At 39.6% G+C, this 17,183-nt stretch overlaps 1 protein-coding gene and 1 pseudogene across 1 annotated transcript; one reads left to right on the top strand and one right to left on the bottom strand.

Annotated features, from left to right (window-relative positions):
- Positions 1-1,002: 1,002 nt before the first annotated feature.
- Positions 1,003-7,639, top strand: LOC121013100 (trace amine-associated receptor 6-like; annotated as a pseudogene).
- A 3,563-nt stretch (positions 7,640-11,202) lies between these two features.
- TAAR5 (trace amine associated receptor 5) lies at positions 11,203-13,638 on the bottom strand. The gene has a single exon (XM_040448642.1). It carries the CDS (start codon positions 13,267-13,269, stop codon positions 12,256-12,258), a length of 1,014 nt encoding a protein of 337 aa, XP_040304576.1. The 5' UTR covers positions 13,270-13,638; the 3' UTR covers positions 11,203-12,255.
- Between the last annotated feature and the right edge of the window lie 3,545 nt (positions 13,639-17,183).

Here is a 17,183-nt window from a genome sequence, read left to right as displayed (position 1 = left end):
ATGCAAAAATCCTGAACAGAAGTTTAACAAACCAAACCTAGAAATATACGAAATGATAATGCATCATGACTGGAGTCGATACAAAGAAGGGAAGTTTGCCTTAACATTAGAAAGTAAAATAATACAATTCACCATTTTAACATATCTGAAGGAGGAAAGCAAATTATATAAAGTTCAACACTTATTCATTACTGAAAAAATTCTTAGCGGGGAGCCAGGGTGGCTCAATTGGTTAAGCATCTGACTTCGGCTCAGGTCGTGATTTCATGGTTCATGGGTTCAAGCCCCACGTCGGGCTCTGCACTGACAGCTTGGAGCCTGGAGCCTGCTTCAGATTCTGTGTCTCCCTCTCTCTCTTTCTGCCCCTTCCCTATTTGTGCTTCTCTCTCTCTCAAAAATAAATAAATAAACATTTAAAAAATTTTAGCAAAATAAAAATACAAGAAATCTTTGTAGGTTTAAAGGTCTCTACTGAAAATGCCTATTACATGTAATTTACTCCAAAGTGCGATTTGAGAGCATTCTCTTTGAGTGACAAGGCAAAGATGCTTCAGTAATCACAAGATTCAGAGGGTAAGTCCTCTCACAATACCCATAAATTCATGTGCAGTCCAATCATTCATGCATGCATTGTTTATGCTTATTTATTTAGCATCTATTTGTATCAGAGTCTTGAAGATACAAGAATAAGCAAGGAATGTGTCCTGCACTTCAGGGGGTATCCATGTTAATATGAGAGACAGACGTATAACCATAACAGTTCACTGTGCTCTGAGTTAAAGTTGACACATGTAAAAAGGGTAAAGTGAAAAATGACATCAGCAACTAATAGAATTGGGTGAATACATAGAATTCACTGGGGGTATAGATTGAGAGCCAGATCTAGAAGGCTCTTAATACCTTCCAGGAAGGTATTAATGTAAAGAACAGGGAAAGTTTCAAAACTCTGCACAGCTTTGAACACCCCAATGATCATTTTAGATTTTATCCTATGACTAGTGCATGCGGGTAAAGAAAACGTATTTATTAGCAGGTGAAGATCTCAACTACCACCGAAGGTAATTTTCTTGATTTTTCTGTAACTTATCTTTACCTCTCTTAAAAACCCCCATGTCATGGGATGCAATAGACTTAAGTTCAGTCGATTTGGGTTTCCCACTCACTTCTCCCAGAGTAGCTATGTAGTCTGCCTCATTTCCACACGAACCGATTAGGATTGTGTCTGTCGGTGTCTTCTAGGATGAAATGGCCATCTATCTCCAAATGGAAAAATGGACGTACACACAACCCGAAACTCTGCATAATGTGCTTAACAATAGCCGCCTCTAGACTACGAATCCGATGTCTCTTGCGCGTGTTCCAGACCACCCACGCGTGGCACGGTGAGGGGCAGGCTGCTTTAGCTTTTTCAGATGTCACAGCCACTGTACCCTCATCAGTCTTTCCTCTATCTCCAAGAAAAATGCCACTTTTGTTGAAATTGAGATATTAATTCTTAGTTCTCTGCCTTCAAGGCCTTCCTTTTCGGCGTCCTCCGCTAAGACTTGGAGATTTGAGTTACATCAGAGTAGTCTGTCATCTTCTCTCTAGTTTTCCTTCCCTCCTTCTATCCTCTCTCCCCTCCCCTCAGCCTCTGCTAATTGCTTTCAGGATATTGAAAACATGCTGAAGTTCTCTTTCAACTCTGTCTCATCATAGCAATCAGGTATTTCTCAGCCTACTATAACTGCAGAGCACCTACCTAACATCTTTGTATGGATATTCTTACAATTTGGATAATAGCTCATTATCAGATTGTTATGGCTTTTAACAATCTGTTTTACAGAAATCCTTCCTAAAACATGACAGAAATGCCGGAAAAACCCACAAGTATCTTCGTGAATCACAGGGCACAGATTCAGGTATGCAAAACATGCTACCGTATTGTTAAAGCAACTATCACTATAACGGTAGCAAACAGCTTTTGAACACTTGCTGTATCTAAGTGTTTTATACGTATTAAATCATTAAATTGTCACAGCAAGAAGAACACATGAAGTCATCATGACTATTTTACTGAAACGCTACAAGTTAATCACTTGCCCAGGGTAAACGTCTAGTAAATGGTGAGCTGGGGATTTGCATCCAAGCAATTTAGCTCCAGATTTTGTGTTCTCTATGCTCTACAATTATAAATTTACCTCATTTCTGGGCCAAGCTCCCTAACCTCCAGGTGATAGAAACTTCCTCTCTGTCAATCTGGGTTTACTCTACCTTCCCTACTGTGTCAGTCACCCATCAACAGTGATTCTGTGGATTAGAGATCTGATCTGGGTGACCATCTACCTACAATGATGTCCAATAAGATGTCCTTCCTGGTCTCTGGACTTTGGTCCTCTTCTGTCACAGAGTAGTCATTCCTCATATCTGACAGCAAGGCTCCTTTAATTCTTACTTTTATCGGCCAGTTCCAGTGCCTTTCTCAGAAGAATTCCCCTACGCTTGTGGCATCACAGGCAGCCAAACATTTGGTGGGGTTTCGAGGACCTGTCATGACTCCATGGCACCCTCAGGGGCTCAGGAATTTTTACTGTCCTTGTACCATGCAGAGCAGTGGGGTGCTCTGTGGTGCTGTCTCAAGCTGTATGCTCAGACAGCCTATGTAGCCATTTCTGCCCCGTGAGTTCTGCACAAGGAAGGAGAATGAGTTTCCCTTGCACTTGGATCTTTTCCCCTTAAACCTACCTGACTATGTTAGTTTCCTGTGGTTACTGTAACAAATTACCACCGCCCCTGATGGTTTAACACAGCACAAATTTATTCTCTTAGAATTCTGGAGGGCAGAAACATGGAATCAGTTGTACTGAACCCAAATCAATGTGCCTACATAGCCTCACGCCCTCTGGAGGGTGTGGGGGAGAATCCATCCTGGTCTCTTCCGGCTTCCGCTGGCTGCTGGCACTCCTTTGCTTCTGGCCCCAACACTCCAATCTCTACCTGTGTGGTCACCCTGCCTTCTTGGTGTGTGTCAGCTCCCTGTGCTTCTTTCTTACAAGGACACTTGAGATAGCATTCAGGGCCCTCCCAGTTGATCCGGGATGATTCCTCCACGTCAAGATTTTTAATTTAGTCACATCTGCAAAAATATTTTTTTCCAAACAGGATTAACAGTGGTAGGTTCCAAGTATTAGGATTTGGATCTCTTTCAAGGGGCTATTATTCAACCAACTGCACTGGCATGTCAATTTTTGCCCTTTCTCAACCCTCTCCCAGAGAGGGAGAGATGGGGCGCTCCTGTCTCAGAGATCCCCACTAGTTTCTCCCTTATTTTGGCCATCCAATTATCTTTCTTACTCTTATTCTGGAATGCAGGGAAATTTTGATAGTGTGCATAACCTCCTCAAATCTAGTGACTATCGGCTCTTTCTTTTCTGAACAGGGCTTTGGCTTTTAAGGTTAAAGTGCTTGGAAAAAAAAAATCTGTCTTGCTCATTTCAACTAAATCAATTAGAGCACAATAGATGTTCCAAAGAGTTTTTTCCAAGTTTATCTTTTCTAAACTTTATTATATGGAAATTTTAAGTTCATGTTAAATCTTCCAAAATTTTCCATTTGAAACTATGAAAGTATTCAGTAGTTTTTCTAGATTTTTATGGTTTTGAATTAAAACAATTTTTTTAATGTTTTATTTATTTTTGAGACAGAGAGAGAGAGAGACAGAATACGAGTGGGGGAGGGGCAGAGAGAGAAAGAGACACAGAATCTGAAGCAGGCTCCAGGCTCTGAGCTGTCAGCACAGAGCCCAACGCGGGGCTCAAACCTACAAGTTGTGAGATCATGACCTGAGCTAAAGTTGAATGCTTAACCAACTAAGCCACCCAGGCACCCTTATGGTTTTGTATTTTACACTCAGATCTGTCCCAGGGGAACATCTATCTATTTAGATACACATATAAATATAGATATAGATATAGATATTCAAGTGTTTGTAGAGGAAGGGTATAACTTTTTTCCTCCAAGGTAAATGTCCAAGCATAATTTGTTGAATATATCATCTTCTATAAATATATGACATTGTACGTTTGCATTATAACCAACAGTGACAATATTTATAATACATTATGACAGGCAACTATTCCCATGTGATGTTGAAGAAATGAAGTGAAATAAACATGTTGGAAAGATAGTTATTGTTATAAATACATCATTTTGTCAATTTCACAATGGAGAGATGTCCTAAGGAGAATGTCCCTTAAACATCAAATCTCAGGTTTGAGTCAGATCTGAACTGGATGTCTGATTCCCTTGCTGTTGGAAGAGCATTGGCCAACAAGAGGAACTCAACTCCTCGCTAGAGCATGAAACAGAGGGAGCTGAGGAGATTTAAGACAAGAACTCCAGCAAAAGAAAATGTTGGAATGAAAGTTGGCCGAAAAACACAAGAGTCTAGGGGAAGGCCAAGAGCACATGACATTAATAGAGAAGAGGAAGAAGAAAATGAGCATTGAAGTGACAGGGAGGTAACCGTGAAAGGTGAAAATACCAAGAAATCACACCCCCAGAAGGCTGGGAAGTGGAAAAGTGACAGGACAAGAAGTTGGCAGAATCAGCAGTAGGAAGCAGGCCTGTTCACCACGTCAGTAAATCTGTCTGCGGCAGATGCTTGGAAGAGCTCACTTTAAGCAATGTTTGGTTAAATCTGAGGAAGACTTTTTTCAAATTTGATGTCATATTCACACACCGTATCCCATGTCATAAAACACAGAAAATTCCCAACGTCTCACGAATACCTCAATTTTAAGTTTAGGCTGATCTTGAAAACACATTTGTGGCGGAGAAGCTACCCTGTAGTTCCTGAGCAGTTAGGTTGTTTGACTTCTCTCCAAATCTCAGGGTAAATAAAACCAAAGATTTGGTCCTGAAGTTTGAAATCCAGGCCTAAAAGTTTGTTACCAATTTGAATGAGTCTTCTCCTATTTTATTATAATCATTGATGCATTTGGGTTTAAGTCAACTATCTTAGTATTTTTCTTCATTCTTCACATTTTGTCTTTGTTCTTTTATCATTTTGGACTCATTTTAAATTACTTTTTTTAGGGGCGCCTGGGTGGCGCAGTCGGTTAAGCGTCCGACTTCAGCCAGGTCACGATCTCGCGTTCCAGGAGTTCGAGCCCCGCGTCGGGCCCTGGGCTGATGGCTCGGAGCCTGGAGCCTGTTTCCGATTCTGTGTCTCCCTCTCTCTCTGCCCCTCCCCCGTTCATGCTCTGTCTCTCTCTGTCCCAAATAAATAAATAAACGTTGAAAAAAAAATTTTTTTAATAAATTACTTTTTTTATTATTCACTCTTTCTCCTATGAAATTATAAATTGGACTAACATATTATTCTGTTGGAGTCCTGGAGTTTTAATATGTATCCCTGATTAATTAAATTCTCCAATAAGTTAATAATTTTGCCAGTTCAGGGCAATGCAAAAGATTGCCAGGAATTTCAATATACATTTTAACTCCGTTTGTCTTGGCCATTTTATTGATACTGTGGTCATTTATTTTAATTCTGCGTATAATTTAAGTCAAAAAGACATTTATTTTTACTTTTAGCATTTATTTTATTTTCTGATATTGACACTCTGTGGCACACTTCGTTACTTCCCACACTACAGTGTTTCCTCTGGGATTGGTTTTTTTCTGCCTTGAAAACTCCTTTCGCTTCTTCCTTTTGTGTGGGTCTGCTGGCAATGGAGATTCTTGGGTTTTGTTTGTCTAAAAATATTTTTATTTTGCATTCAATTTTGAAAGGTATTTATGCTAATTTCAGAACTCAAGGTTGTCAGTTATTTGTTACAAAGGCTTTAATGATCAGGGCACCTGGGTGCGTAAGTCAGTTAAGGGTCCAACTCTTGATTTAGGCTCAGGTCATGATCTCAGGGTTCGGTTCCTGAGACGGAGCCCAGCGTTGGGCTCTGTGCTGACAGCGTGGAGCCTGCTTGGGATTCTCTCCCTCTCCCTCTCTCTCTGCCCCTCTCCCTCTCATGCACACACACACACACACACACACACACACACACACTCAAATTAATAAAGAAAACATGAAAAAATAAAAGAAAAACATTCCTAAAAATCACTGTCGAAAATAACCTACCAAGTTCACACACCTTATGCTATAGGGATTCCATGCAGGGATTTTCCCGTTGATGGCATTTATTTATCTGGAAGGACTACATGTCCTAGTAAAGCAATGCTGAGATAAGGATAAGAAGAGGTGATCCTTCAGTCCCAGAGTTACATACCATATCAATGACTGTTGCAAAGAGAAATGCTAAAGGTAGAAAATAAAGATATTTATGACTAAAAGGAAATTTTATCAAATTAAGGCAACCAAATGTTTTTTAATTGACATCAACCCCTCAGTAATCTTTTATTATATAATTTTAATTTTATTATAGAAATCAAAAGATTTACCATAAAAATGAGAGATTGGAAAATATAATAAACATCCTATCTGATCATTCCTTTAGACATCCTTGTGGATTTTTTCCCAGATGTTGAGAAGTAAAATCCCACTTCCTCTGTGAAAATGAAGAAACACAGAATTCTCCACATGTAAACAGCAGCATCAGGAGCAGCACCTGTCCTCACCTGCAGCCCAGAGCTCTGCTACCAGAACATGACTCTGACCAGATCCTGCGTGAAAGCCCCCTACTCGCCCGGACCCCGGCTCATTCTCTACACAGTGTTCAGCATGGGGGCTGTGCTGGCTGTTTTTGGAAACCCTCTGGTGGTGATTTCAATCCTGCATTTCAAGCAGCTGCACTCGCCAACCAATTTTCTCATCGCCTCTCTGGCCTGTGCTGACTTTCTGGTGGGGGTGACCGTCATGCCCTTCAGCATGGTCAGGTCTGTGGAGGGCTGCTGGTACTTTGGGCCAAGTTTCTGTACCTTCCACATGGGCTGTGATGTGGCATTTTGTTATTGTTCTATCTTCCACTTGTGCTTCATCTCCATCGACAGGTACATCACTGTTACTGAACCTCTGGTCTATCCTACCAAGTTCACGGTGTCTGTGTCAGGGGCATGCATCGGCATCTCCTGGATCCTGCCTCTTGTATACAGTGGTGCCGTGTTCTTCACAGGTGCTTATGATGATGGGCTGGAGGAATTATCTAGTGCCCTCAACTGTGTAGGAGGTTGTCAGACCATTGTAAATCAACACTGGGTGTTGATAGGTTTTCTATCTTGCTTCACACCTATTCTTGTTATAATAACTCTTTATAGCAATATTTTTCTTATGGGTAGACAACAGGATAAAAAGGTTGAAGATACTGGGGGCAAAACAGAATTTTCATCAGCTAGTTGATTTATATCCAGAGTGGTCAAGAGAGAGTGAAAAGCAATGAAAACCCTGGGTATCACTGTGGTAGCATTTATGACTTCATGGTCACCGTATAGTATTGACTCATTGATTGATTCTTTTATAGGCCTCATAACCCCTCCCAAAACTTATGAGATTTGCTATTGGTGTGCTTGTTATCACTCAGACATGAACCCTTTGATTTATGTTTTATTTTACCCATGGTTTCGGAAAGCCATAAAAGTTGTTGTGAATGGTTGACTTTTCAAGGACAGTTCAGCTACCGTGAATTTGCTCTCTGAACAAACGTAAACAATTGGACTGGGAAGTTAAAGAAATCTTTACAATTTCTAAATGAAACGAGTTTTAAAAATCAACTAAGGCTATTAATGAGGAGAAAACAAATTACTCTTCAAATGTAATAGGGTAAATGTATTTATGAGTAAAAGGAAATTTTTTTCCACTCATTAAAATGTGAACTTCCTTGTCACTTCTCCAAAAGCATGTACTTTATTAATAAGTGTTAAATTTTTATTTGCTAACTACCTCAGAGCTCAGCATATCCCACTTTCTAAAAAGATTTTTCTCCCTCATTTCTTTCAGTTCACTGACTCTTCCCTTTGTTTTGATACGTCATCTACAAACATCTTCATTCTTTGATTCACTTTCCTCTTTTCTAAAAAGCTTTTTAACTCTAGCAACCAGTCAAAACTTTCACCTGTGAATTGCATCCCAAGATTCTTGCTTTCTTTTGGTTTGCTTCATTTCCGGAGGGAGCCTTTTGGGGAGCAGTTACATGTCTTGGGCTTAATGTCTGAGGAGAGAGATGTGAAATATTTATCTATAAATTGTGTGTAGACTAACACAGCCACTGTGTCTGATTTAGAATTAGTGGAGATCTCTTGGGGGTTGGGGGGCATTTGCAAGGATAGATATCGTTTTGACCAAGCTGTTGTGATGGCCAAACAGATTACTGTCATCTTGTGTAATTATTTCCTCCCCCAATGTAGGAAGCAGAAGCCACTGTACTTCCCGAAACGATGATAGGATGATTATTTCTCTGCTCTTCTCACTACTGCTGTTACAACTCAGAACTGTGTAAATGGTTGGTATGGATAGGACTCTATGCTATGCTCTTCTGTTTAAGCTCATTGAATATTACTTTCCCATTCAGGGTAATTCTTTTTTGAAAGCAGTCTTTAGTTCTTTCTTGTCTATAACAAAACTTAATTTCAATAGAAAATTTGCTAGTTTTAGGAGATAAGTGAAGTATACATCAATAAAGACACTCACATATTCACCTTGTTTTTCATTTTTGACATATGAACCACATGCCCACATTGTACCAAGTCAGTGCTAGATTATGTAGAAATGGTAATACCATCTTACCTTTATGTTTCAGAATCTGTAACTCCGGCAAGAAGCAATGTTGTTAACTGTGAAAATTTTAAAAGGATAAACACTAGTTCAACTAGATCAAGATTAACATCGATAGTGACAAGTCATGTTGATAGCAGTGTGCCCTTGTCATGATGTGATGAGAATGGCATGTTATTTCAATGTTTTTTCCCCCAAAAAAACCTATAACCTCAGTGGAATCATGAGAAAAATCATTACACAAACCCTCATAGAGGACTATCCTACAAAATGCCTGACTAGTGCTTCTCAAAACTGTCAAGGTCATAAAAAATAAGGGATAAAAGAAACTGTCAAGGTCTAGAGGAGCCTAAGGAGACATAACAACTAAATGTAACGTAGTGTCCTAAAAGGGAACTAGAACAGAGGAAGGACATAAGGAAAACCTAAGGCAATCTGAATCATGCTGGACTTCTTACTGATACATTAATAATAATATATCAATGTTGGTTCATTAATTGTAAGAAATTTATGATACTAATCTAAATTGTTAATGATAGGAGAAATGGGGTGTAGGGTATAGAAACTCTCTGTACTATCTTTGCAGCTTTCCTGTAAATTTAAAATATTCTAAAATAAAATGTTTATTTTTAAAATATAGAGCACACAATTATGTGAGGACAGTGAGCATTGATCCTTATACTACTGATTCATTGATCCATTTCACAAATACCTTAGAAAACTTAGCATTCTGGGTTCTGGTTCAGAGCTTTAGGAATACAAAACAAAAACCTGAGACTATCTTATAGAAAAAAATGGTATATCAACAATTTTTATGGTTTGGAATGCATGGAAGTTTAAATGATAAAAGATGTGTTTGAGAAACACAAAAGAAAGGAGAACTTGGCTTCTCGAAGGAAGATCAGGGAGACTTATTAAAGAAGTGGCACTTAAGCTGGGCCTTATGAGATTCAGAGATTTTGCAGGAGGGAAAGGATGGAAATGGATTTTCAGGCTGAAGGAATGGCATGACCAAAGAAACTGAGAAAGTGCACAGAGTATTCAAGAAATACGGAGATAAAACAGCTAAACAACTACCAAGGGAGTCGTCACCCTTTTGACCTCCCTGAGGTTGGCATTCAAGCCCCTCCACCTCTTCCTCTCCCTCCATCTTCCCAGGCATCCCCCACTTTAATTTGGAGGCATTCTTACCTCCACTGCTCCGCTCAGGTTTTGACTCCTCTGATTCTCATTGTCTTCTGAGCCAACATTTCCCAAAAGAGGTTTTATCAGACAGTCATCCTACGAAATGCTCCACGGGAAAGAAATTCCTGCATCCCCAACGTTTTGGAATTGCTGCATACAATAGCCTGTTTTGGAGAATAACACTAGACATGACAAAGTAAAGACTCCCAGAAGTCCTGTTTCAACAAAAACCTGTTTAACATCGTTTAAATATGCACATAAAAATTATTTATGCAGAGTTCCACCTTGTGATATAGCAGAGCGTCCTTCTAGGACAGACAGTGCCATACTCAGTGGATTGTGAAGAGGTGTGGATTTATCTCTAAGAAGAGGAAAATGTGTTTTTAAAAATTTTTTTTAATTTATTTTTGAGAAAAAGAGAGACAGAGAGAGAGAGAGAGAGACAAGAGTATGAGCGGGGGAGGGGCAGAAAGAGAGGGAGACACAGAATCTGAAACAGGTTCCAGACTCTGAGCTATCAGCACAGAGCCTGACACGGGGCTCGACCTCATGAACTGCAAGGTTATGACCTGAGCTGAAGTCGGACACTTAACCAACTGAGCTACCCAGGTGCCCCGAAAATGTGTTTTTTAAAGTAATGACTGATTTATACTTTGCAATTTTTATTTATTCCTATATCTAAGGCACAGTGTTCCTTGATATCTCAAAATTGCATATATTAGAATAAAGTGTAATTTATAATTCTTTTTTAATTTAATTATGTAATAATACCAAAAAGTTAATTGGAAAAGAAAGAATAATTACTTCGAAAGAAAAAAGAAGCATTAAAAAATACATCAAAAAATATGTTTATAATAAATAATTTTTTTGAGAGAAAAAGAGAGAGCATGAGTGGGGGAAAGGGGCAGAAGGAGAGAGAGAGAGAGAGAGAGAGAGAGAGGATCTTAAACAGGCTCCACACTTAGCATGAAGTCTGACTGGAGACTCCACTCAGGGATCATGACCTTAGATGAAATCAAGAGTCAGATACTCGATCGACTGAGCAACCCAAGTGTCCCTACAATAAATAATTTTTTAATTAAGAAAAACAATAAAGTCAATAAAAGTTATCTCTCTAGCCAGAAAGAAAGGAAGGAAGGAAGGAAGGAAGGAAGGAGGGAAGGAAGGAAGGAGGGAAGGAAGGAAAGGAAATGAACTCATTTCAGTTAACTTCCATGACAAAATAAAACATTACTTTTTTATTTATGGAGATTGATTGATTTATGTTCATATATATATTACATCTATCTATATGTTTGTACTTTGGAGACCTCAAATTAACTTACAAATAAGTTTTCCAAATCAGCAATTATTAATTTGAAAAATAGTCAGTAAGAAATGTGGGAGTTATTAGAGACCTGTAGGAAAAGATTTAGGAAGAAAAAAGAGGCAAAATGTACATAGAAGATGTCAATACCTTTACTAGTAATAGGTCCTAAGAAACACTTGGTTCAGTGTTGAACAAGCATGTGGCTTAAGTACTTGTATTTCCAAAGAAAATCATATACTGGTGTCCCTGGAAAGATAGTAGATCTAACTTAGGTAATTTTTTTTTTAAAGGAAAAATATTACAATGGCCAGATGTGGATCATTATCACTTTACAATCATTTCACCATTTCCAAGTTTTAATAATTAAAGAAAAGAGAGAAAATATTCCTTCAAGAATACAATACATTTACTCAGTGATCATTGAAATGGACAAACGTAGTTTACAATCCTGTTTAGGGAGACAGGGATTCTAAAGAGGACATTTTGAAAAAGAAACACTCCCAACACTTGACTACAATTATGAAAAGTGATGTCAAACAGCGTTTTCCAAAGTTAAATTATTATACAATATTTGAGCTTCAGGTTACCTGAACAAACAGTACAAAACCCTAATTTTCCAGCTGTAACTCTGAGATGGGGAGAAATTCAAAGGTTGTCAAAATAGTCTCACCCAAGCACTGCCAGGAGGCAGAACCAGTATGAGAACTCAGAAATCTCCACCTCACGCTCTTTTCTCTCCACCTCTGTATCTCAGTCTCAAGGAGGTGATAACAAGGAGCCAAATATTTTCACAGAAGTTTAATGCAGCCAATAAATACTTGGTTGATTTCATTCCCTCCTTTTCTACAGAAACATTGAATAAAGAGAGTGCTACATTCTACTACAGAAACATTGAATTAAGAGAGTACTATGTTTCTTTTCGAATTAAGAGGTTGTTTTTTCTCCTCCACTTAAACCACGGTGCCCTAAAAGCATGCCCACAAACTCATGACACCGCCCCTGCCACAGAGCACTCATCCTTCCTGCAGGGACCTACCCTCGCCTGCATTCAAAGAAGTCACTCTTGGTACAAGTCAATAGTGGGTGTCCGAGGTGAGAAGATCTCTCGACTCAGGCAGAGTTTCAGTGCCTTTCTGAACCACCGGTAGGAGAAGACATAGATGATAGGGTTGCAGGCCGAGTTGAAGTAAGCAAACCAAATAAAGATGTCAAAGACCAGTGGCGGTGTGACGAAGTTAAGGAGGCTGTCAACCAGCGTGTCAATGGTGAAGGGAAGCCAGCACAAGAGGTATATGCCCACAGCAATGCCGAGGGTCTTGGCAGCTTTTCTTTCACGTTTGGCAGCCCCAGCCAGGTTTTTGCTCAAGGTGTTGATCTGCTGAGCCTGCCTGATGGCAACCACAAAAATCTTCACGTACAAGCTGATCATGATGAGGCAGGGGAAGAAGAACATAGGAAAATTTAACCAGCCCCAAAACTTATTGAAGAGCAGTTGGCAACTGCCCACACAAGGCATCTCTTCCAGCCACTGACTGAGTGCATTCTCTACCACATCTGTGTAGAGGAAGAAGGCAGTGTAAGCTGCTGGAATCCCCCACCCTGCCAGAATGTACCTGATGGCCACCCTGACTGTGAACTTGGAGGGATAGATCAAGGGCTCACAGATGGCACAGTGGCGGTCTATGGAAATGAAACAGAGGTGGAAGATGGAGGTGAGGCAGAAGAGGGTATCCAGATAGGTATGCAGGCGGCAGAGGAAGTCTCCAAGGAACCAGCAGCTCTCCACTGAGCGAATGGTACTGAGAGGCAGCACTAACAGACCCAGAAACATGTCAGCCAGGGCCAAGGAAAGCAGCAAGAAGTTAGTGGGGGTGTGAAGCACTTTGAAGTAGGACACAGCAAACACCACAAACAAATTTCCTAGGACTGTAATCAACATGCCTACTGCACCGGCCAGGTAGATGGCCAACCGGATGCCCAGAGGATGGACTGTCCTGGGGCAAGATCCATTCACCTGGTAGCAGAATGCTGCGGGGTGTTCTTCAGCACTTTGGTTGAGGACAGCACTCATTTATGGTTCCTACTCTTCCTTTCTCTCTGGGAACTGGCCACCTGTACCACCCAAAAAACAAACAAACAAAAAAACAACCCCCCCAAAACCACAAAACAAACAAACAAACAAACAAAACAAAACAAAACAAAACAAAAAGATGTGGAGGAGAAACTGAAGGGCATTTTGTAACCTAGTACAATTTACTTAGGTACTGAAGCAACTATTGTCCAAAAATCAGTATAATGTGAGATTTAAGGTCTCATAAGAGTCATTTCTCTGCTGGCTCTGGTTTCTCTAACTGGGCACTTTTGAAATTAGTGTAGACTCTATCTTTAAGGGAAAAGAAGTAGAATGTAAGCTAACTGTTCCCTCAGAGACAAAGCAGGCTATGTCACGGTAGGTACTATACAATTATTGAGAGGCCATCTCTTCCATTTTGATAAGTTGACCTATTGTCAAACATAAAGTGAGATTTCAAGTTATCAGTCTGAAACAAGGAAGAATTAAGTCTTTAATAAATCATTGCTTGGGGAAAGAATAACATCTGGCTCCTCTCTTCAAGAATTAAATAAAGCAACAGTAAAATCAACAGGTTGAGATGTTTAATTACATGCCAACCAAGAAAATAATTCAAAAATTGATTTATTTAATTCAAATAATTAAAAAAAGTAGAGAATTACCAATTTCAGTTTTGCATGCGACACAATTCCTAAAGAGAACACACATTGTTCATACATCCTGGAAGAACTATCTGTTGTGAAAAAGTATTTTTCTATCTTAACACCGGTCTGCAATTTTAAACAAGTTCCAGTAAATTGAATTCAAGGTTTCTAAACTACTTACAGAGGTGGGAATCAGGATCACTTCATCAGAAGTCCTTCTTGTAGCAGGTGAACACAGGTATGTAGAATTCTCTTCCATCAGCAAAGACGACAGATGTGCAATCAGTTAATGATTTTATACTCCAAATAGAAACTAGTCCTCAGGGTGGTATGCCATGCAAATGAGTGTTGGAAGTGCTCCAAGGGACCTAGTTTGCACTATTCACAAGTTTCAGTAGTTTGAAGCTTCTTCTCAGCACGAGATCATTTATCTTGCCAATTAATTAGAGATGAAAACTGAAGACACCAGTTTTATATATCCTTTTGTTTAATTTTATTTTTAGTGAGTTCTGTATATCCTTTCTGCTTTATTTTTTATTAAAAATTTTTTTTAATTTATTCACTTTTGAGAGGCAAAGAGAGACAGAGCATGAGTGGGGGAGGAGCAGAGAGAGAGGGAGACACAGAATCCGAAGCAGGCTCAAGGCTGCTGTCAGCACAGAACCCAACATGGGGCCTGAACCCACAGACCACGAGATCATGACCTGAGCCACCCAGGCACCCCACTTGCTCTAGAATTATTCGTGCACGGGGTGTCTCTGTGGCTCAGTTGGTTAAGAGTCTGACTTTGTCTCAGTTCATGATCTCACGGTTTGTGAGTTCGAGCCCTGCATCAAGCTCTGTGTTGACAGGTCAGAGCCTGGAGCCTGCTTCTGATTCTGTGTCTGTCTCTTCTCTCTGCCCCTCTCCCACTTGAATTCTGTATCTCTCTCTCTCTCTCTCTCTCTCAAAAATAAATAAACGTTAAATATTAAAAAAAAACATTATTTGTGCACATTTCTTTCAACAAAATAGTTGAGAATAATTGATCATAAGCCCTTAGGTTCACTTCGTGTTGGTTAAAGAAGACACAGTAGATGAAACAGTTCCCTGAATTCAGCCGAGTTAGATTCTTGTTCTGTTACCCCCTCAGTCATCCCTTACCCTTTTCGTCCCTCTGCCTCCCCATTGGTAAGAGTACCTACAAGTAGACTCATATGTCCATACTTTATGTGGATGCTACCAAGGAAAATAACACATTTGATCATATTCTGCTCTCTCTGATTTTTGGTACCAAACTTCCAGGGGATGGGATGCCTCTTTATGGCCTTGGGGAGATCATTCCTCAAAATAAATCAAACCGGTGTTGCAAAAACCACATAACTGTAAAGGTGACAAAAGATTACATCTGCCAATGGGGCCTGTAGTAGGAAGTATAGGGGTCAAAGGAATGAAATAAAAAAAAAAAAAATGAAGGAGGTTGACAGACACCTCCACCTTCTCCACAAAGCCTGGGCCAAACCCAGTGGTCGTCACTGGAAACTTGCACTGTATCCAGTCCACGTGCATAGAAATAGATTTTTAACTCCAGAACTTGATGATCAGACCAGGAAGGATCCTGCGTTATCACATACCGTGACACCTTTTGATTCATAAATCCTAATCCACCCTGCAATCAGGCAGAGATTCCCATGGCTCTAAGTCTAATCTGACCAAGAGTTTGTGAAAAGTAAGGACAAATGTCTTCTAAATAAAAAAAGGCCTAAGAAGGAAACTCTCAAAAAGGGTCTTGTGTTTTGTTTGTTTGGGGGATATATTGCATCAAACCTGAAATGCAATATGCAAGCACATGTGTGATTCCTCTGTCAGAGATTACCTAACCTTCTGTGCCCTGTTTTCTAATCTATTAATTGAATATAATACAATACCTACAACCACAAGTTTGTCATGAAGATGGATGAGTGTTAAGAATGGTTCCTGTTACATGGCAAGCTGGACAGACAAGAGTGGGAATAGATACTAGTCCCGATTCTGTGTTAACCCTCCCAAGTTAGGGCTCTGATCCCCTCTTCCAGACTGACTTTCAGAAATATACTCCAGGTACATAACAACTGGGAGCAAAACTAATTGGGGTTTGGATCCTCTAGATTTTCTTGCTCATCTTGGGATTCATTGATGTTCCATTTGTACAGCTTTCATCAAAGAGGCTTTATATTTTAGAAACAAGACAGAAGAGAAAGTGGAATATTTATAAGGTAGTCAAAAGTGTTGTTTAGATTTAGGATCTTAACAATTAGTTTTGCTATTTAACAATGCTAAAGCTACTAGAGTAGGCTATAAGACAAGAATATTAATGTTCCCCCCTCCCCCAAAGCAATGTCTGACTCCTTTGAGATAAGCTGTGAGTGTTGGTCCAGGAGAGATAAAGGTTACTAGGAGATATTCTAGAAAAGAAAATAATCTAACTGATGATACCCAAGGGACCCATAAATGCTAGCAATATTTGAGACAGGCAGTCAGTAAGTTTTTAAGAATTGCCTCTATTCATATTTGCAATCTGAAACAGTAATCACCATTGATGACTAAGGTCTAAGAAAGTCAGGTTTTTCTTTTTCTTTTTCTTTTTTTTTTTTTAACAGAAAGAATAATAAAAGCAATTCTCTTGAGGACACAAATAAAAAAGCAATTGCAGAACAAGATTTCCTGTTTTTCATAGCCCCTCTGCAATCCAGTCAAGATCAATTAAATGCATATGAAAGGGAAAACCTACGTTAGCAGTAGATGAGGCAAAAAAAAAAAATGTGGGATTTACCAAGAGATACACCAGGTTTTGAATATTATGATCTTGGAAAAGTTGGCTAATCTCTTGAACAGGGGATTTAAGCTAGAGGTTATGGAGAGTGCTAGGAAGATTAGGTAGTTCAGTGGTAGGAAGCATCTCCTTTACTCAATGTGATGACACATTCCTTCGGCCTAAAATGCAGTCTTCCCTACACCCCAAGCCAGGCAAAATTTTCCTCCTCCATATTCTGTAGCTTATTGTGCCTGGCTCTATCATAAGATATATTACCATGCAGGGTAATTGAATGGCTATGTCTCTCCTATTAGACCATGAGCCCCTTAAGGCCAGGATTTCAGCTTTATGTGTCTCTGAACAAAAAACACTCAGAGTAGTACTTGGCACATAGTAGATGCTCAGTAAATGTTTATTGAACTGAGTGGCTTTTAATATAGGCTGTCCATGGCAGCCACCATCCTCCTGGGATAATGGCTGCTCTATTCAACCTCAAT

This window comes from Herpailurus yagouaroundi, unplaced genomic scaffold (assembly GCF_014898765.1).
Source record: "Herpailurus yagouaroundi ecotype Mexico unplaced genomic scaffold, PumYag 198, whole genome shotgun sequence".
Taxonomy (NCBI): Eukaryota; Metazoa; Chordata; class Mammalia; order Carnivora; family Felidae; genus Herpailurus; species Herpailurus yagouaroundi.
Note: the sequence above shows the minus strand (reverse complement) of the source record. Positions and strands in the feature narration are given on the sequence as shown.